The 22,667-nt window shown below is 39.5% G+C and overlaps 1 protein-coding gene across 11 annotated transcripts in view; it reads left to right on the plus strand.

Annotated features, from left to right (window-relative positions):
- The window catches only part of COBL (cordon-bleu WH2 repeat protein), a 158,477-nt gene extending 136,055 nt beyond the window's left edge, over positions 1-22,422 (plus strand). For 8 of the 11 annotated variants that reach the window (XM_030498248.1, XM_030498204.1, XM_030498266.1 and 5 more), the window contains 5 exons: positions 9,123-9,226; positions 10,458-12,481; positions 13,102-13,221; positions 15,383-15,643; positions 21,092-22,422. In XM_030498248.1, coding sequence (XP_030354108.1) covers positions 9,123-9,226; positions 10,458-12,481; positions 13,102-13,221; positions 15,383-15,643; positions 21,092-21,109 — 2,527 coding nt within the window. In that variant the 3' untranslated portion in view covers positions 21,110-22,422. The remainder of the gene's footprint in view (positions 1-9,122; positions 9,227-10,457; positions 12,482-13,101; positions 13,222-15,382; positions 15,644-21,091) is intronic. The other 3 variants (XM_030498289.1, XM_030498213.1, XM_030498283.1) reach the window with 1 other exon arrangement.
- The last annotated feature ends 245 nt before the right edge of the window (positions 22,423-22,667 follow it).

Genomic DNA, 22,667 nt, shown 5'->3' on the forward strand with positions numbered 1-22,667 from the left:
TAAGTATAGAAGCAAAGAAAAAAATGAGGTTTTTTAAAACTCATGGATTTGTATGAATCCTTGTTTTAATGGGATGTAAATCAATTCTGAGTACAATTTTGAGTACAGCCAAATGTGGAGAACACCAATTTCAACTTCCACTGTTGGAACAGCTGCCACTCCACTAATAAAACCTGTTGGGAGCTCTGAGATTGTGTGTAGTTCTTGTAATGAACAGGCTACTTTCAGGACCAAATCAGCCTCCCAGATTCCCAGGAAAGTCAAAGTGCAGTTCATGTGAATAATTGATACTAAGCTACAGAGTTTTAAATATGTTTCATAAGCTACAAAAAACTTAAAAGAATATTTTACGTGGAGTTTATTCATTCCTTTCTATCTTCTGCTAGTCCATGTACCAAGATGTAACTCAATTCTAAAAGCAAGATAAGAACAAAGAAGTAGGAGAACATGTTGCTATTGTAAAGTAGCAATGGTTAGCAGCAGTGAATCGGAGTTCTCCTCGAATCTGAGCTCCACCGAAGCCTGAAATTTTATGTAGTGACTAATTTGGCCAAAGCTTGGGAAAAAAAGGTTAATAAGAATGATGGAAATATTTACCTTGTCATTTTAAATTGTAAAGCTGACTAAAACTTGGGCTACCCAGTGAAGTAACTAATTCCTAAGAATTTATAATGCTGTATACTAAAATCATTTTGTACTCTGTGGGCTGTGAAAAGTACTCTTAAAGTGCAAGCAAATTATATTTGGAGTGTGAAGGGCTGTAAAGAAAGTCCAAGAGGTATTTTGCACATACATTGTGAAGAACTGCAGTGAAGAGCAGAATCAAGTCCACAGTTCTTACCTAGGTTTGATCCAGAGGCTTAGCCTGTGGTCTAAGAGATCAAGAGTATTTTGCCATTTTGCTTACTTTGGTTGGTTGTTTAATTTTAAATTCATTTTTTCTTGGAGTTTCTGGAATTGTTTACTGGATGATCTGGGTGGTCTCTGTGTAGCTGAAATGCTGATAGCATTAAAATACCACAGTAGGGTCTGCCCCTCATCTGCTGCTGAAGTCAAGGAAAGTTATGAGCATTTAAGGGTGCTTTCTTCAACATGTGATGGGTTTGTCTGTACATAGCAGTATAGTGGTATGGCCAGGTCAGAAATGGCACGTACCATGGGCTTTGCACACACAGAAGTGACAACCGCAGCAGAGCTCCAGTCTCAGAGCACAGAAGCAGAAATTTCTAAAAGAAGGTCTCCGGATTCCAGGGTTTCCAAGCTGGGGTCTTTCCTCCATAGTTTTGTTTTCCAGTATATGGGAGCAGCTTGCAAGTGCACTCTGTTTTGGTTTGGGATTCTTGTTCAAGCAATCTTAATCCGAATGTAGAATATCAAATCAAATATGAAAACACTCTAGTTCTACCCTTGGTTCTGTCTTTAACCTGTTAAACCATCTTTATCTCTCTGCCACGGACTGGTTTTTGTTACAGTAAAAACCATTAATGCAGCTATCGTATGTCACGATATGTTTGTACAGTGCCTGGTGGAGCAGAATCCAGACCTCAGCTGGAGGTGCCAAGGGCTAACCCCATATAAATAATTGACTACATGCAGCGTTTGACTGTGAATGTTTTAATACTAACTGCTGACTCTGAACATTGTACTACATAGTTCTCTTTCTTCATATCCTTCCTTATGGTTGATTTCTTTGTGTTATGTATCTGTTCACCAAATTTTAATATATAGTGTTAAATGAGTAACAAGAAAACCACAGAGAAGCTGAAATGTTGCTTATGTAGCAGTAAGTACATCTCATGATCTCACAGTGTTGCAACTCTGTCCTCCCATACCCCCTCCTTTCCCATCCCTTGTGTGGTGTCATCACGCAAGCTCCTAGGGGCAGGGATCAGACAATTTTATATGCCTATAAAGCATCATGCACACCTACTGTCTGGAGCTTTATAAATAATTACGCATTAAAAATTACGTTAAAATAATATTATTAGGGATGCTAGGTCACGTGCTCAAAGTTAGGTAACATTAACATTAAGGCTGTCTGTGTAACCTTATATTCCCCCCTTTAACCTTAATTCCTCTGGTTTTGTTCAGTCTGATAATGTCTCTAGTTAAAGTGATCATATTCTCTATTGGTTTCTTTTCTTTGTAAGTTTCAGAGCTCGATTAATAAAGCAGGCATACCAGTGTTCATTCTCAGTTCAAATTCTCTTCTGGAGACAGGACTATTTAATTTCCTTTTGCTCTTTTTATCTTACTCATCACACTAGTATCCATGTGCCATGCAGACTTTAATTCATTTCTCTGCAGAGTACTCATGTGGGTTGAAAAGGTGTCATTATCCTATTTCAGAGAAGGAGAGCTGATGCACAGAGAGTCAAGGCAGACTGGTAACCAGTTAGACCACACAGGACTCCTTTTTCTCTTTCAGAGGACTGAGCATTAATGGCATTTCGTGTATCAGAATGCAGCTCTCCTTTTCCTTGTAACTCTGTTCTTGGGAGACATTTAACCATTTGGGCTGAAATAAAAGAATAGAATGATCATGGGGATGATATAAACTGTAGCATTTGGACTGCCACCTAGCAAAGTTGTGTAATTTCTCAGTTACAAACAATGGAAATCAAGGCTTTAAAAGGGGGGCTTAAGAGTGAGTGGTTCCACCAGCCTCTCTCAGAGCAGGAGAAACAGTTTAAAATACAAAACTATCTTTTTTAGTATTTTGAAAAGATGTTAAATTTATTAAAATATTTGTAAAATAGCAGTATTTTAAAATGTAAAGGGAACTTGGCAGTTATAAAGCTAAATAAATACAGACTTGTCTGGGCCAAAAAAGATAAAATACTTTCCAAAGGGTCTGAAAGGGATTTTCCTCTCCCTTGCATTTCTGTTTCAGTAGCCATGAGAGAGGAATATTTTTTCACGTACAACTAGTGGAAGGCATAGGGTGGGGGTGGGGGAACCCTCCTAAGATCAGTTCATGCTGTGGGTCTGGACAGGGATAATCCCATTTCCTCCCTTTCTCTTAGAAGATTTTGTTGCCTTTGGCTCTGGTTGGGGTAGTTGAAGCTACTGGGAGGAGGAGAATCCTCTTCATTACCAACCTGAGAAATACTTGTTTGCTACAAATCTGCTAGGGTTTTGATGAATTAGTTTGAAACAAAAGTTTGAAAAGATAGGAGTGGGTGAACTTGTTCTGCTTAATTTTCAGCCCATTCAAATTCAAATGTTACAAGGCTTTGTATTCCAATTGGGAAGGACAGAAGGGAAAGAGAAGTCAGTAGCTGAAGAGAATTCGGTGATGAAGCTGGTCAGAGGAAGAAAAAATATAATAGTGAGTGGCAGAAGGCAGGCAGGAAGGCAAGGGAAAAACTGTGATGAAAAATAGCAGTCTACGTATGTATTATATATATATCTGGGCACAAACACATTCTGTATAATTATGTGTCACTTTACCTCTGAGAAATATGGGAAAGTTTTTTTCTGTTGTTTCTCTGTAGGGTAAGTTCTATATTAGCTGGGTAGGTATGTGTTTTACTTTTTGAAAACAAAAATGTAGTTTTAAGAGGGAGGAAAGTAGAGAAAGGGTTAAAGTGACAGGGTGAACTTTAGGGATGAAAAATTACTTAATTAAGACCCAGATGTCTGACAGATTTGCAAGCCTCTGCTTCTTGCATAGTTTTGCTAATTTCCTTCCTTATCTCTGGCTTTCCCTTTCCCCTTGTTCCAGAAAACTCTTTCAATTTGGAGACTCTCATGCACTTTTTTGCTGGCAGATCTTCATGGAGGGAAGATACTAATAATACCAAGATTAAGTAATAGATACAGTCGTTATAGAGCAAGAATCCAGATTAGCCTTTCTGTTATACTCATCCACTGGAAAAATGCTGTATACTTTGAACCTACAGAATATTTTACATGTTCAAGAGCAGCTTGAGTTGCTAGTGGTTTAGTGCTGGCTTCCAGGAGAGAAAGGTTCTGGTCCTTGCTCTGTTTGTTATTTTTCTGTGTAAACCAAGCGAAGTTATTTAACCTCACCTTTTAACTTCCAGTGTTATATTGCACAGGTGATGTGGCAGTGTTAAGATTTAAATCATGCTAGTCCACTTTCCTGACTATTTCTGGCAATGCTGTCTGCCTGTGGGCTTTCCTGCTGAGAAGCTGTTGCCAGAGGCCCATGTGAGGAGGGAGGAGAGGAGGCATGCTTCCAGCTGTATAGCAACTATGAGCTGCTGCTTATGCAGCAGGACCCTGGAACGGACATATGTTGGAGGACTCTGGAAGCTTAAATCTCTAAGCCTGGTGTGTAACAGGCTTAGAGATTTCTAGCATTAAAACACAAAATTATACTAAGCCAAAACATTTTCATTTGCTTTCTGTTTAAATTTTTGACCAGTAACTGTGGGGAAGGACTGTAAAAGGACCATAAACCCAGCTGCAGCTGAAAAATTCATTTTCCTCCCCATCTATATTTGCAAATTCTTATTTTTAATTGGGTGGTGATATATCTGAAGGTACTACTGAGCTTGTGTGTTCTAGGATTGGAAAACAGTTAATTAATTCAATCTCTGATGATTTTTATTCAGCAGTGATATAAATGCAGTCTAAAAACCTTTGTAAGTTTGATGCAGTCTCACAGAACTAGGAACTGAACACAAACTAAAAAACTTGGAATGAAAATGATACCTGTAACTTGCTCTCAAAAAGTATGTGCATCTTTTTTTTATCAGTCATTGAAGAACATAAAAAGCATTCAACATATTCTGGCATTCAACAGAATATGACCGTGCGCTTTTTCCTTTTCCTAGTTGCCTGCTGCTTTCCAAAGTCTTGCTTCAAAGACAGGTGATGACTTTGCTATCTAACAAGTCCTAAGTTGGTTGTTTAGTCTACAGATTTTGTGTTTTAGCAGGCTTTGGTCATTTAAACATTAAAACTTCATGCTCAAGTTCACAGGAGGCAGCAGATATGGAAAATATCTATGGTCAAGTCATAGCTTAGGTGACCAGAAAGTCCACCACTTATACTAGCTGCTCTCCTGCTGCTGTTATATTTGTTCCTTGGAAGGAAATAGAAAAAAAGTCATCTAGCCTAAGAAGTGCGAAGAATGAAAAAAATGGTCCCTAAGATTTTGTAAACTATTGGTTAATCTGGCAAATAGTTACCTCCACTTTTGAAGAGTGCTTTGCTGCATCACTCACAAAACCAAATATGTCATCACCTTGAGCTTACTTAATGCCATCTTTCCAGCCTGGTTGAATAGCAAGTTGTGTTCAGAAAGCTTCAGCCATACTTTCTACAACTTATAATTGTTTAGCATCAGTCTCTTCTTTAATACCCACCTTGATGTATACCCAAGGTAGGACCATTTCTCTTCCAGCATTTGTGTAAGAGAATATTGTGAATTCATTTTGAAGAGGAAAAATCTGGATACATACAGATGGGTTAATATAATTCCACAGTATCAGACTGAGAATACTGTCAGAGCTGGGAAAGAAGCCCAGATGCTCCAGATCCCAGTCAGGAGTAACCGTATCAGCTTTCCATGTCAATAAGCCCGTTAGCTGCTTAAGACACATAGGAGAAGCTAATGGTTTTGATGTCCGTTGAATGGCCTCATAGCAGTCAGTATGCCCCTGCATGTGCTAATGCACAGTGTGCCTGCCTGGATTTGACCCTGTTATTTGCAATGGTTCTGTCTTCCCTTCCCAGCTAGTAACACATTCACAAGAGCCAAGTTCTCTTTTGATACAGTAAATACTGCAAAATGAGTGAGACTTTCAGTTCATACTCAGTTAACCTGAGAGGTGTCTACTGGCATTTCTCCTTGCCTGTTGCCACTCCAACAGGACATGGGTCTCCCTATCTTCCATATTATGTCTACGGATGTTTTGAATGTCCTACCATATTTCAGATGTCACCAAGTGCTCAAGTTTAGATAGCTGGATATCTACTTCAGTCCCTTCTCTGCAGTTTACATTGTTATGTGTTGTATTTAAACAGTTAATGTGGGAGTTGTGGTGTATACCTCTGGTACCATACATGAGGCTCACCAGAACTCATGGGAAGTGCTTGAAGAGACTCAGGTCAGTTTTGTAATTTGCAGACCCCCAGGTAAAGCTTCTCTAACAAAATGGCAGCTTCTGTCATTGCAAATCCGTTGTCTTACCACTGGTTTGGGTTTCTTTGTAATGCATCATTCACAGCTAGGTTCATCAGAGAATTTTCTTTCTTTCTTAGAATGTAAACTTTCTCATAAATATCTGTCTCCCATGGCATTGATTTGGTGAAATGCTGCTGTAAATTTCGGTTTTGTCGCCAACTGAGCAAATGACTGCTGAGGAGTAATTACGCATTGTAGCCTGAACTCAGTGGAGCACTAAAGGCTGTAGTTTAGTAGTCACTTTGGTCCGTTCTGTGCTCTTGCACAAATCTCTGCTAATCTACATAAGTAATAAGTGCACAGTCTTCCAGGAACCGTGCATATTTGCCATTTTGGGCTAGATGCTTGCCACTGCTTGCCACTGTATTTTTAGTGCCTCACGTTTTACCAGAAAGGCAGTGTAAAGGTTATCAAGTTCTTCCCTAAGTCGGAAAAGTGTGTGTGAGAAAATAACGCTGGTAATGTTTATCCAGAATATAAAACATGGTATCGGAGTAAGTTACATTTTTCTTGGATTCTCGCCAAAACAGAGCTGTCAACAAAAGAAAAGTGCATAGGGTTAGAAGGAAAGAAAGTGCAGGATAAACAAAAAAATAAATTTGAGGCCCTTTTGTTTTCCATTCCCAAATACTGTTGTGAGAAAGAGTCGTCTTAGGCATATCTGTAATTATTTGAGCTACTGGAAACTACCGGACCTTCGTCTCACAAAACATGTATCACATTTTAATTTCCCGATGCTAAGAACTTGGAGAAAAGCCCTGTGATTAGTCTGTATCTTCTGGCTTGCTCTGTAGGTGAGTTTGCAGATGAATTGAACAATAGCTCTTTTAGGAATTTGGAAATGCAAAAGAAAAGACCTGCTTTTTCTGAAGCTCCCTCTGTAAGAGCAAATAAGAATCCTTTCATTTTCACTGCATTGTTCTCTTTCCTTCAGAAAAATTCTGTGAATTGGATATTATTATCCCAGTTGTCTAGATAAGGAGATTGAAGCAGAGATTGAGAGGCAAATTATGTATAGTCACTGCATAAGTGCACAGAGGATAATGAAAGAGACCTCTGCTAACAGTTGTGCCCATCAAGGAGAAGATAATTTTGCTATAAGGAGTCATTGAAAGATACCCATTGATTAACGTGAGAAAAGAGATGGTCAGTGCAGTGGACCTACACTGCATGTTTGGAGCTCAGGAATCCCTCTTCCAGTCCCAAATATGTTTTCCTAGATAATTTGCCCATAAAATTCTCAAGCCAATAGTTCCTCTTATTTCCTGGAGAAGGCCAGTCCGAATGCTGCAGCAAGTTTATATCTTTTTTTTTCAGAAGGCTGAAATGAATAATCCCATTGATTTGTGTGTGTGTGTGTGCTTCAGGGTACATAGAACTGCAGTCTAGCAGCGCCATTTGCCTCCCCTGGAGACTTTGACTGATTCGTGCCTCCTTTCTCTTAATCCATCAGGGGGAAGACTGGGTTTGCCATGAGTCTTGCAGTGTGGGTGCTGAGCCTGAGCATCATCAGTTCACAGTGGCTTCTGGGGATGTTCAGGGCCTGTCAATGCTCAGGTCAATGGCAACTGTTGCTGTTTTCATTGATCCCGCATACATGAACACAGCTTTGCAAGTGCAAGGCAGTTTAGGGACAAGTAGAAGCAGCAGCCTTCAGGACTAGTACAAAAGACGTAAAGAACAGAGAGGTGAATGCTAAATAAATTTTAAAAAAAAGTAAAATGGAATAAAATATCTGATGCTTCAACATGTGCTTTCAGTTGCTCCTGGTGTGAGCAAGGGAAAAATTGAACAATAAAATAGCAAAAAAGGAAGCTACATTGTTAGATACAATTTAAATCAATGTCAGGAAACATTCCCGAATTCTTATTCATGTTGTTATCTTAAAGAGCAGGAAAAAAAATCTGCAGGTTGTGTTTGGTAGACTACCAAAAAAAAAAAAGTCATCTGTTCCTGTACTTGTGCTATTAAGGATTTGATAAAGGACAAATCTGCTTCACCTGACCTGAGTTATTGTAAGTGTGGTTAGAATGGAAAATTATTTTTTTCAATAGGCTAATCACAATGGCAAAACTTAGATACAGTGTCACAGACAACGTCTTACATTCAGGTGAGGAACAGGTAGCTGGAAAAAATAAATTGCCCAGTATGAAATCCTGGTTTCAATGATTTAGATAGAAAAGCTCTGCTGGTCAAGATTTTTATTCCTAATAAGCAGAAGATCTGTTGTGTAACAGGTTGCCATATGTTTTGGGTTTTTTTAATTTTAGTTATTTTTCGTTAGGCTTTTTCTTCATCTTTTTTATTATTATTTTAATAAGACAACATTTGGCACGTACTGTGATTTGAGACTTGGTTTAGAATATTGTACAATTTCATCAAAAAACATGGAGTTCTTTTCTGGCAAAATCGGGCCCCTTGATATGTTTCATTTGAAACAGTTCTCAAGGGATTAGTTTCTCTTTCCTCTTCCCCTCCTTCCCCTCAGGATGCAGAGTGATTGTCTAACAGTACTTAGCTGTATTTATTTTTCATTACCATGCAATTTTTACTTAATTAAGGTGCAGATCTATTGGCACAGAGGGTGCACAGGATGGCTAGTGGTCTGCTTTAAAATTGTATGGATATGCAAAACATTTGCCTTGGCATAAGCTGCTTTTCTGCAGCCCAGTTGAAATGCGTACTTCACACTGAAGCCAGACTGTTTCTTTGCGACAGGCTTTATTAATCCTTATCTTTTGATTGCCAGCACACTGAGCATGCTCAGGCACCACAGAGATCCTTTCTAGATGTGGATGTGTCGTATGGTGGTTTGTGTCTTTAAGGCTGCATATTTTTCCCACTTTGGAGAACGAGTTTCAGAACCCCAGTGAAACCAAAGGGGCTGAAATGGTAGTGTATTTCAGAGCAACAGTGCAAAGCAGAAAAAGGAGACCCACCCTTTTTCTTCTCTTTCATTCAGCAGGAGACATGAAGAAATTGCTTTGGCTAAGCATGAGAATGAGGATATACTCATTGCTGCACAATTCCAGCAGACTTTGGCTGGCCTGGATGAACATTTAGAAGGTAGGAAAGTGTGTTACCTCTGAAGTACAAAAGAGAGAGGCATAGCCAGGAGATGCAGAGTCAAACTGTACTCTAGAGACATCTGCACGTTTCTCACTAAAATCGCTGGGAACAACTCACAGGTTCTATCCAGAATGTGGTCCACCCGAAGTGCTTGCTCTCCCTTTGCTTCTGGGGCAGCCTCTCTTTACAGACTTGCACAGAATATTTTTCATGCTGCTTATCAGACTGTCATTCAATTTCAGTGTTTGCTACCAAAAAGAGATGAACAGCAGTTTATGGACACATTTTATGGCCAAATTTGGTGTAATTTTATTGACTTTAGTGAAGCTAAATCAGTTGTGAATTTAGCTCTGTGTTTAATGAACAATGCCTCTGGTTTGTGTTTTATCCTAATGAAGTAGAGAGGGGGGGGCATTTTTGTACCCAATGCTTCCTCTGCATTAGCAGATGTACTTTAAAGTTAAAATTTTGAAAACATGGAAAGAAACAGTGGGAAGAGATAAAATGTCATACTGTGCTCCTCTTTTTCCTACTGTGAATAAAAGTATTTCTCCATTAATGGTTTGTCACCAAATGATGTTGAATACATTTTTAAAACTTCCCATCTTAATTTCACTACTTCTGCAGTGGACTTGGTTCTGATTTAATTTCTGTGAGTTCTCTAACACTACAATTTCTTAGCTTCTGTGTTGCAACCCTTGATTTATACCAAGTTTGAGAGGAGAGTTAAGCTGCTTGCACAATGAGGCTTCTGGAGTCACTGGTAATGAAGGGTGAGAAGAATGGAGAAAAAATACAAGTACTGTTTCTTTCTTTGCTTGCTCAAGGAAATCCTTCAGCTGGGTTGTTATTACTAACCAGGTCTGGGAAACATAATTTGGAGTTGCTTGCTGTTTCTCAGAAATGTTTCTCCTTTGGAGTCATGTGGTGAAATGTTTATCACTGAGAGAAGTTAGTCAAAGATAAGGTATGAACAATAGATGAAATTCTGCTCTCAGCTGCATTTGTATGTTTCCCACTGGCTGCAGCAGGAGGACTGCAGGAATATTTGGCTGATCCTAATCAGCAACCAGACAATAAAAAGGACCCAGATCTCTCCTTTTTTGTAATAGAGGCATTAGTGTAACTAAAATAACTGATCCGCTTAAGCTTTACTGGCTGTTTGTATAATTTAAAGTCATATTACCTAAATACTGCCTATATGTAATGTTGTGTGTATGTTTTGCAGCCGTGGATGATATAAGTACCTCTGACTCTGAGTACATCAATGAAGTGTTGAGCCCACATATAAGAAAAGTTGACGTAGCCCAAGATGTTACCAATTCTGTTCCAGTGACAGTCATAGATGATGTTCCAGAAGTTAGCACCTCTAACTCAGCTGGAAATCAAGAGATGGAGGCAAGGCTTTCACAGAGTATCTCGGCTGACTCTGTTAATGCGGGAAACTTTACAAATAAGAACAACAATGCAGGTTCCTTTAGTAAGAGACACACAGATGGTGGAGCTGTATGCGTATCCAAGGACCTAATACATCAGCAACCATCTGAAAATGAATTTAGTCACTTGCCTGTGGAACAGAGGAGAGATATGTTTGAATCTCTCACATCCTCCTTCGAAAAAAGAAGTGAAAAGAACTTAAGACTGGACACCCCCCCCAAACACGGTGTGAAGTCTGAGGAATGTAAATCTAAGCTGACTCCATCTCACTCCAAGGCCACAGCTGAAATCAGTACAGCAAAAGAGAAAATAAATCCATTTAATGAATGTAGCAACAGGGAAAGGTCTCTGAAAAAAAGTAAATCAGAATTAGAAATCAAATGGCCACCAGCAAAAAAAATTGAAGTAGAAGAAGTCCCATCAACACCCACATGGTGTCATCGTGCCCAGAATTCAGGAGCAAATTATGAACCTAAAATGGGTTTGACAACCTTTAAAGTTGTCCCTCCGAAACCTGAAGTAAAACATTTTGATAGAGGAGTTTCACTCTCCACTGGTGCCATTAAGATAGATGAACTAGGCAACCTTATAGGCCCAAACACCACTGTCAGTAAGCACATACCAGGTACCTCTACTGATGAAAGTGAGGAAATCTGTCTTGGAAAAGTGAAGGCATTCTGGAGGTCAAGTTCTATGGAAAAGCAAAGTGATGACTCTGCTGAGCATCTTCCTAAAAAATCAGCAGCCACCACGAACTCTAAGCCCTTTACTATAAAACATGAACACAAACCTGTCTGTCCTGCAGCTCCAAAACCTGTAGCACCACAAACTGTTACTACCCAGGTAGCTGAAAGACAGTCTGAGAATGAACGGACCAAACCACCTCTTCCAGTTACACAGTCTCAGGTAACACCATTAGTGGCCCCAACCATTCATAAGGACAAGCTGGAGCTTCCATTTGTAAAGCCACACAGGAGAACTTCAAGTCAGTATGTTGCCTCTGCCATTGCAAGACACATCAACATAACTACCTATAAGTCTGACTCTATTATGGAATATCACAAGAAAGATGAAAATAAGCAAGGAGCAAGAGAGGTTAAAACTGAAGCAGAAGGTTCACCAAAAAGATGTATTATTGTGGCCAAGTACAGCCCTGTGGAAACAGAATCAGCAGAAACAAGAGAAACATTTTCAAGTATTTTTACTCGCAGTCAAAAAGCATCACACAGGTTTACAACTGGTGATAATTCTGGCATGGAAAACAAAGTAGTTAACATCAGGGCACCAAATCAAGCAACTCCTCTGAGTTTCTATAAAAAGAATGCGAGTGTCCCACTTACTAAATCCTCTTCAAAGGATAACAGTGCAGAAGATGATCATGGTTTAAACAGCAAACAAAGTATAGCAGAGAAAAAGATGCGTCTTTTATTTGATCAGAAATGTGAGACTTTGACCCATACTAATTCAGCCTCAACTCTCAAGTCTCCTGATCTCCAAGGAGTCCCATCCTCTTTCAGCTCGTCTTTGCGAGTTGGTATATGGCCACCTGCTAACGGTGCACAAGTCAGTTCGCTTAAAGCTTCACCCGAGCTGAATGACGCAGCTGCAAACACAGAGTCAGAACAGGAGGAGAAACCAGATGATTTGGATGTTAATGCTGTCAGTGAACTGGATGTTAATGTGCAGACCAATATCTTTGGACCAAAGAAGAAGTTCAAACCCATCGTCCAAAAGCCAGTACCAAAAGACACATCACTGCACAGTGCCCTAATGGAAGCCATTCAAACAGGAGGGGGAAAAGAAAAACTCAGAAAGGTAAAGTGGGGACTTTTTTTAGCCTGTTCAGACTGCAGAGCCCTGTATTTTCCCTGTCAGACATCAGAGGTTTTATAACTGGTACAGTTGCTAGTCAGCCGGAGTACACAAGGCATTTGAAAAATTTATAATGGCAAAATACAGACCAAGCCACTGCTTATTCTGCACATCCTGTAGATTATGCAACACCACTGCTGCTGCACTAGCCAGAAGAAGCAGAGGTGCAGCATAAAGGAGAGGTAATTGGGGTTAGCCTGAGAGCTGAACGCACATTTTAGTGTGTTATGTGAAATCAGGAGCACACAGCATGGAGAAAACTTGTAAATACTTGCAATGAAAGAAAACTGCATTTTTTATTACTAGGTGATACTAGTTTGCCGTTGGCTTCATGCTCAGGGAATATGAGATGGCATCTGTAAGTACAGCATTACTATCTACACATATCCTCACTGTTCAGTGTGAGTAAGGGTTGTAAAAGCAGGCCCGAAAGAAGATAGACTTGACTGGTCTCCATAGTTTGCATCCTGGTAAAAGTGCCAAAATATTTTTAATAGTGTTTCCAAACTACCTCTAAGTAAATATCTAATAACAATGTGAGGTTTATTGTGTTCATATTCTAGGTTTCAGACAGTGCACTAAATGACAATCACAGCAAACCCTCATATGTTGAGCCAGAGAATGAGCGCTCAGCCCTACTAGCAGCAATTAGAGGCCACAGTGGGACCTCAAAGCTGAAAAAGGTAAGAAATCAAGATGGTAAGTGATCTTTTAAGTGCAGTCTGTTCCTACCGGGTGTTTTGAATAAACCCAGGTATGCCACAAACTAAACATTGTGCTGCAAAGAGAAAAGTTGAGGGGGGAAATAATATGACCCAAGATCAGATCTGACTTACGTAGATAGCATAGTGGGTCCAATCCTATCTTCTGCTATAACACTTAACAGTCCTTCAAATTGTGTGCTTTTAGCTGAGAAGAAAGCACATAGAAATCCAAACTAATTACAGGGAGTGTACATAGAAGACATCAGATGTTTGTCATTTTCACATTTAAGTGGGGTATTTTTGTGCTTTAGGAGTATGCAGTTAGATCACTATATTTGCATTACCTACCATATGCATCAAAGCCCAGTTACCTGGAAACACACGACTGCTTCACGCATGCTCTTCATCTGTTAACATGAGCTGGTGCATAGAAGTTGTATGCAAGTAACTGATATCAATGGAACACAACTTTCACCACAGCAGGATGAGTCCTTCTGTCTGAAAGATTTACCTAATCATTAAAGCATCTCTTATTCCTAATAGCCCAAAACTGCATTGTTCTAGCTTTAGTTTTCATTCAGTTTGCTAATTCAGCCAAGGACGTGTATTTGGCAAGGAGGTTCTCATTTCCCTCGTGCAGTGACTCACGCCGTTAGCACATATCCAGCTAGCTGGCGTGTGGTAGAAAGAATCTCTTGCCTGTGTTAGGGAATTACTTTGTCCCTCAAATACCTTACTGCCCTTGCTGCAGGTAGGATACAGCTTCCTCTGAGCCTGAGAGCAGGGTGTGCTAGGCAGCACCCATCTTCACCCATACTTAACTGCATTCTGCATTCATTGGGAATAAACATAAATTTGTGTAAAAGAGGCTCTGACAATGAAGTGGTTAGGGTATTATCAGACCTTTCGGAATACTTACCTCCAACAGAGAAGCTTTTACCATCGTTTTAAAGGAAGTTGCTTAGAAACCATACACTTCTTTCTCACACCATGTCACCTGTGCTGTTTAAAGCACCATGTTTGTATGTGTACAGGGTGGGATATAGATGTGCTATGATGAAAGGGCTGTCCCTTTCATATTCTCTCAAATGTTCATGTTTTACCTGACATGACATGATCCCCATATATTTTGCGTGTGTACAGTGAAGGAAAAGAATAGAGGAGTTTTCTGAATGTGGATTGGATGGGAGATGAATCCTTTCATTTTGCACTACAGAAGTTTTGTGCCTCAGTTTCTCAGAGGAAGAAATGCTAATGCATCTGCTTGAAAACCTCCCATTTGGCACATGATATTGAATTTTCTAATAATTGCCAAATCATTGTAATTACCAACAATTTATCATGGTTATTACTAGTGATGTTGTTAACGGCAAAAATACTTGTTGAGACAGTTGACGGAAAAGCTGGCTTAGTCTAAAAGATTGCCTCCTCCCCCTGCATTCATTTTAAGTAGGATGAGTTTCCAAGCTGGTAATTCGTGCAGAAATTTTAGTATTAGAAATGTCACGAAAACATGCTTGGAAGAGCAATCAGTTGATTTTGTTCTCAGTGCTTTCTCTTAGTTCTCTCTGGTCCTATTTTTTTTTTTTTTTTTTGGTAATTTTATTTTATTTTATTTTATTTTATTTAGTATGGCTGGAAACTTTAGGTTTAACAGCATTTTTTTTAATGAAGCCATGTCTGGGAGTTCACATCTAAAAGAGCCTCCCTGTCATCCAAGATAATTTCTGTGCAGCCCAGCCTGCAAAAAGTAACGAGATTCCTGGGTAGCTACTGCAGCCGTAATACATCTTCCTGATTCCAAACCCCTTGTGGTTGATTCCAAATGAATACCAAGTCCAACTTTCTCTCTTACCTTACACGCCAAGAAGAGTTATAGGATGCTGGAGCTCACAGTAAATAAAGATTGAGTTTCTGAGACAGAGTTAATGCCAAATCCTTGATGCTGGTAATCATCCCAGCTGAGTGATGTGAGTGAGTAGTAACAGATGTTCAGCCCCGTGAGTAAACGAAAGTTCTATGTGGTTTACATCATGCAGGCAAAGTGAAATTGGGGTACTGAAAGTGCATCAAATGTCAAATAATTACAGTTTAGTCATGCTTGATATTAATCACCTCCTTTCAACTGCATAATGAGCAGATCTCCTCATTGGCCTCCGAAGAGCTTCAGAGTTTTAGGAATACAGAACTGTCCTTGCAGAAGGCAGAAGACCCTCAGGAGCAGCAGCTTTGTATCTCACCTGCCCCTGCCCAGCCACCGCCACCACCACCACCACCTCCCTCTCAGCTGTCAGCAGCAGCTCCTAAGTCCTCTGCCACGGCTACATATAACGCTGGGGAGGCAAGGCAAGCCCTAATGGAGGCTATTCGCTCAGGTGCTGGAGCAGCGAAGTTAAAAAAGGTAAATGTACTTTTAGGTTTTATTGTGGGTGAAATGACTTCCACTTGCTGTGCATTGAGAGCCATTTGTAAGCTGTTCTAGCCACGTATTTCTTTCTTCCATCAGAAGAAGGTACATGCACTGTTTTCTCTAATGGAATCAAAGATCCTGAGCGTATTTCAAACCTTTGAACACCTATTAAAACATACTATTAAGACTAAAACATGCTTGTGCATATATGCAACCATGTGAATAGGCAATTTTTTTTTTTTAAAGAGAACATCAAAAACATGAATATAATTTCAGAAAGTATTTTCATGCCCTTTTCATTCTTGTGAATCTGAGGTAATACTGGATGTCTTTTAGACAAGCTGAACCTAAGAAAGATCAGACATGAGATCCTGAAGCAAATTTAGTAGTAAGTATTCTCTCCTAGTATCAGTACTGTTTCCTAGACCTGGATTCCCAACATTCTTGGTTGCACGTCCTGAGAGCTGTCAGTAAAACTCTGGGGTCATTTTAATGTATACCTGAACTTTATGAATTGGACGATATGTGTTACAATTTCTGTGGTCAGCTATAGGTCAGTCATCTCCCAGATGGCTAAAAATGCTCAGTTGCCTGGGAGTCATTTTTGGAGTAACTTCACTTATCATTTTGGTCAAAATTTGTTCTTCCTAACCTTGAGTTACACTGCATTTCTTGGTAAGGAGGAGCCAATTTGCCTTAGTGGAGTCATCCTGATATTACACTGCAGTATCCAAGAATAGACTTTGATCCAAGGACGTTAGGGAATGTACAAAGCAGGTGTAGATTTCCCAACATGTGATTTACCTGATGCCAACCATAAATGTGTAAATAGGCTTTAACCTTGCTTACTTAACCTCTTTAAAATAATTCAAAAAGTACAATCAAATTTTAACATTAAAAAGTAGCCAAAACAATCTTGTTTCTGATGAACTAGAAGTTCCACAGAATCATACAAATAGCACGAACAAATCAGTGTTTCAGGGAACTTTACATCAGCATGCAAGCAGAAAACTGGATGTGCAGTTATTTTTCATGTGAAAAATTACATCTACATACTATTGTGAATAGTGGCTGAGCTTACTTGGCTGGTTCAGCTTGGAGAAGAGAAGGCTGTGGGATGACCTCATCACAGTCTACAACTTCCTCAAGAGGGACAGCAGTCGGGGGGCACTGATCTCCTCTCTCTGGTGACCAGCAATGGGACATGAGAAAAGGGAATGAAGCTGTGTCAAGGGAAGTTCAGATTGGAGATAAGGAAAAGGTTCTTCACTGAGAGGGTGGTAGGTCACAGGAACAGGCTCCTCAGGGATGTGGTCGTGGCACCAAGCCTGTCAAGAGTTCAGGAGGCATCTGGACAATGCTTTTAGTCGTATGGGTTAGTTTTAGGTGGTCCTGTGGGGAGCAAGGATTTGGACTTGATGTCCTGATGGGTCCCTTCCAACTTGAGATATTCTATGATTCCAAGACTACGAATTATGAAGGACTAATATTCCAGATCAGGCCTTTATTTCCCCACTTCACCAATTTACAGAAAAAAATGGGATTTGGATATTCAAGAATACTTCATGCAGTTGCTTTCTAGATCTTTCCAAATTCCTCGTTCTTCCAACTACTACTTCCCCTCCTGCAGAAATCTCTGGAGGGACCTATAGCTTTACTCATTAAAACAAGTCTTCATCATATCCTTTGCGGATTTATTTCAAACTGGATAGCCAGTGCAGGCCATGAAAGTAAGCTGGAAATACTGATGCATTCTGCTAAATACTGTGTCTGTCTGCTTTCATTTTTCAAGACACACTAATTTTTGGTATCTTTGACATTGAAAGACACAAGGGTACATGACATTATATGTGTCTTCTATGAAAATAAAAGAGACCAGTGTTTTGTCCAAGACAGAGTATGATTTTCCTATACCATGCTGTCCTTTCAGATATTGCATATGCAAGCTAAGTCTTGTATATGCCAAAGACATGGTATCACTTTGACATCTGAGATCTCATGCCCGTGATAACTGATAAAAGTAAAAATGTTGTCAGATTTATCAAAGGCTTTCCATCCAGTGCATATTAATACCTCTTCTAGCTTGCTGTGTTAAATCAAGAGCCAAATTCTGGTCGTTCCCTGCGGCTGGACAACTTGTGACAGCAAAAATTGAATCCATAGAGGAGAGAGAATACATGATCGCTGCATATCAGGGTTTTCTTCCTTTACAGCTGAAGAACTTGTCTCCAGCGAACACTGAGGTTTTTGTAGACACTGGCTGGCAGGTGGCTTTGTGCCAGGACTGAAGCAAACTTCTTTCGTTGTTTTGCCTCCTCTGTCAGAGATCTATGATGTTGTGGTTTGGACATGTGAGCACAGAGCCAGTTTTGGCTTTGCCTTCTAGAAGATTTTGGTTGCAGCAACTAGAGAGCAGAGTAGCTAGTTCAGATCAGTAATTGCATCTGTTTCTCTTCCATTGTCTTCTCAAAGTTTCCTGGGACAAGGACTTTTGATGGTGAAGTCATTTATTTAGCTGATATTGTGGAGAACTGGGAAGAACCTGCATTGCTTAGTTATGCGTGACTCTGTGCTTTTTTATGGGGGGTTATTTGCAATGGAAGTGGATCAAACAGGACTGTCAGGGGAACCAAATGTAAAAAGCAACCAATCGCCTAGATAAGGAGCATCCCAACAAATATTTGAGCTCTAGTAATATCTGTGAAAAGGCAACTCCTCCACTCCACCCCTAATTACGCATCTGTTTGCTAAAGTCATGAACTTTAAGGTTTAAAGATCCACTGTGCAGGAATGGAGGAAAGAAATTGCTGCAGGCTGGTCAGCCTTGCTGAGAGTCAGGATCTGCACGACACAGGCTGTAATTGGGTCAGCCAAAACAAACCAGAGCAAAAATAGGTGCTTGAGAGAAATGCCAAGTATAGGTAAGAGAGCTTGCACATAGGTCTTCTGGCTGTTCTTTAATCCATTTCTTGGGGTACTATGCCTGCTTTGGCAAATAAATCATACTTTGTTTTGAAGAAATGGCTTCTGTTTTATTGCACACTGTTGCTGTCCACAGACTCCCGAAGGAAAATTCTTGTGGGTGCCAAGCCCAGTTGGGCCTGCTCAGTAAAACGGTTCATCCCCAGTACAGTGCAGTTCAGAGACCTGCCAGAAAGTGATTACACTAGAGATCCTACCCAAAGGGAATAAAGACACAGACGTGTTACTGGAACGGGATGAACTTACCAAACTGGAAAAGACCTGGTGATGTGCAGGAAATAACCTCCTTCTTCAGTTTTCAAAATGGTCTGTCAAGAAACCTGGCAGGTGTTTAACATGTCCAGACTATAACAGCGAGTCAGGGGGATGGCGTCAAGTAAAGCCACCAGCCAGGGTGGCTGACCTAGTGCCTTTTGCTGGTTAATTATCTTGAGAAATGAGCATGTCTTACTAGCGAGGAGCCTGTTTCCCAGCCATGCGGTCTACCTCCTGTACAAAGGAGAACCAGGTGATCTAGGAAATAAACAGCTGACCTGAGACCAAATTTTGGCTAAGGCTGGTGAGCAAAACTCAGGTCATAGTGTTGTACCATTTGTGCTTCTGGTGTTAAAAGTGAACTAGCGTTTTCCTTAAATTGTATCAAGCAATTTTTGTTACAATTTCACATGCTTAAGATATTTTGTCTACTTTTTAACTTTATGTTTCAGAAAATGCAAAATAACCTAGCTAGATTTCTGAAGTTCCGTGTATCACTGTACGTGTATTTTTGTGTCTGTGTAACTTGCCTTGGGATTTACCATGATTATCTGTGGAAAAAACATAACTACACATGCAAATAACCCGTTAGATGTCTAGCTGTAGGTATAGTTGCAGCACAAGCCCATGCAGGATTAAAACTCTTACCCAACAAAGAGAAATATAAAAGTTGCCTTAGCTTATATGCCATCTACTCATTTTAGGTAGAGTTGTACCCAGGGATTTGGTGGAAATACTGCAGGGGAATGTGCCTGCACAAGGTAGGGAAGGCAAGTTGTATAGCTGAAGAACAGGCTTTTGCTTATAGCAAAATGATTGCTGTAGACCCCTTTTCAATGGTACGTGCAAGAAAGATTGTACAGATTTCACATATTTTCCAAGAAAGATTGGAGCTGCATCTAAGCAGCCTTTTCTGTTTGTGATTTAAAAAATTAAGTTGGCTCCATCGCAGTATCCACAAGCATTCATGCCAGTGTTCAGCATCAGCATTTAGTCACGTGAACTTTTTGATACGTGCACTGTATCATTCTGCTGGCAATCACAGGAGCCAGGTAATGTAATTACTGCACCCATTACAATGAATCCCTGGTATACACTGGGGTAATTTGAAGTTGGTTGCCAGCAAGTAATGCATCGATCTGAATTATGTCACAAAGATTGTCTTCTAGGAAGCATGACCTAGTTCCATACCTTTATGTCAGAGTGGACTCTTCTTCTCACATAATCAAAGATACATAATTGTGAATGAAGAAATACTGTTTCTTATCATCAGTGTCTGTGGGTGCAATGACAGAGATTACAGACTGAAAGCCACAGCTGATGTTGGCTTTGCTATGCTGGAAATGGGGCAGGAGGCCCCACTAAGAGATTGGCTGAGCTTGATATACAGGTAGGCAAATGAGCCTACAAAGTGATTCTCGTTCCCATGCACAGTGAGAGGCAATCATTTGCATGCTGTTACTCTGAATTGAAAGATAACATTTATTTTGAACTCTTCACCTTGCTAATAATTTATACCATGACCTATTTTTTTCCTCAAGAATAAAGCTTCTGCCGTGGATGCTAAGGCCAAAATGGAAGATTTAGTCTTGATCAAATACATTATTCTGTTTAGCTTTTGTGGTGATCTTAATGTATATCTCTCTGATAGAATCAAAGCTCAGTAACTTTGATTTTGGAAGAGCACCCTAGCATACGTATTTAATATTAAGCATACGTTTGGATGACCTGAGGACTAGGAAGGAAGATAAGCATGTTTAAGTATTTTCCCAAATCAAAGCCCATGGGAGTTCCCTTCATTCAGTCAGGAAGCAAAGTACTCATCAGTTGATCTTTATGACCAGTGACAGCTAGCCGATACTGAACAGATTTTGACTGTCAGATACGGTGTACTTGCAGCCTCTGTTCCTGTTCATTCCACAAAATGAGGGAAAAAGACGTCACCTATGTTCCAGTAATCATGTAATTGCAGCCATAATACCTAAGGATGTATGAGATGTGGGTTTTTTAGGGGAAGGATAACACCTTTCATTAGGCCAACTGATGGAGCTGGAAAAGAGCAGATGAGCTTTAAGTAGTTTCAAGGAGCTGATGAAGAGACCAGGCTTGAAAACAGCCCCACAGGAGTATGTTTGGTTAACAATGTCAACAATTGAAAGTTTAAAAATATCTTGAATGATCATGTGCTTTTCTTTGTTATAGGTCCCTCTGCTCGTTTGAATCATGTATAAAGAACAGGTAATTGGAAAAGGTAATCCCATATGCACCCGTAATCATCATTCAAGGTCTGAAGTGGCAAAAAAACATCAAGTTTAGTTTATTCTCTTGTCTACAAGCCAAAATAAGTTGTAGTTAATTTTCTGTGTGTTCCTGCATAATGGTTCTAAGGGGAAAATATGTTGCTCTGCTGTAAAGCTTCTGTGCCAAGGAATTGTGTTTTGCCTCTGAATATTTAAGGTTGCCAATAAACTATTCTTGTTGGCAAGTTAATAAGAATATAAACACTGTGCAGTCCTATGTTAATACTTAATTGTGTTTATGGGCAAAATTAAAAGATTTTGCTAGCTATCTGAAAAGTAATACTCATTTGAAGTTGTTAAGAATATGTCACTATTTCAAACTATTTACTTGCTTCTTATTTGATTTGGAAAAGGGCTGGCTGTAAGCTGTTAGAAGGAAAACCAGGATAAAGACCCATAAAAAAACAATCACAAGAAAAAAGTTATGGTACATTATGAAGGATCTAAATTGTCATATGCTGGCGTCATTGTTATTTAAAATGAGATGAACTTTGTGTCTCTGGAGGAGCTCTGAGAAAGCAGGCGATCAATAATGAATGTGAGACAGTGTCTATTGACAAGTTACTTATGGGATATGACGTATAGAATGCTAATATGCAGAGATATACTGAACCCTAGTAACATTCATGGCACTTTAAAAATACTGAGATACCTTAAAGGATCTCTATTTGCAACAGACTGTGAAGGTTATAAAGAAGATTCGGAGTACTGCGTAGAGGTCCGAGATTTAGAATTCATTCCTGCACTGCAAAATGAAGGGAAGCTGGTTTATATCAGTAACCAGGACTGTTGTCTCTTGTCTCTTGTTCAGGTCATGCATAAGTTGGCCCTTTGTTTCCAATTTGTATGGCTGTTGTATGTTGTATCACATGTATTTATAGCAGCATTTTTTTCAAATGTTAACTACTTTGGTAGTTGTTGTTGTACATATTTTGAAAATATCTCATTAAATTGATTAACTTAAAAAGGACAAATGATATGCTTTTTCACATTTCCTATATTGTAATGAACCTGAAGGAGAGGAAATTTGTACATTTACATTTTTATAATCACAGACTGGAGTGGTGGCAGATTCTTTTTTTTTTTCTTTGAGCTGAAATATAAAATGTATAGCTATGTAATGTTGAAAGCATGAGAATATTTAGCCCTTTGCATTTAATGTGACTATATATTATATATTGTAAAATATCGATGTCTTTTAGTGCCACAAATAAAAACAAAATCAAAACCTGACATGGCTTGAAGGACTCTTTGCCAAATGTTTTCCATTTACAGAAAGAAATTAGAACTAGAACTTAAGCAAACCAGTATGCTGTGTTTGATATCTCAGGTCTAATGTAAAATGTTTCAAGCCAGGAAAGAGCTCACAGCTAATAATCTAGGAACACAGTAGAAATCACCAACTAGAATGAGGATGTCAGAGATATACATTTCAATAATAATGCAGTACTGATAATCATCTATTTCCTCATTAGGAA

Source organism: Strigops habroptila, chromosome 1, assembly GCF_004027225.2.
Source record: "Strigops habroptila isolate Jane chromosome 1, bStrHab1.2.pri, whole genome shotgun sequence".
NCBI lineage: Eukaryota > Metazoa > Chordata > Aves > Psittaciformes > Psittacidae > Strigops > Strigops habroptila.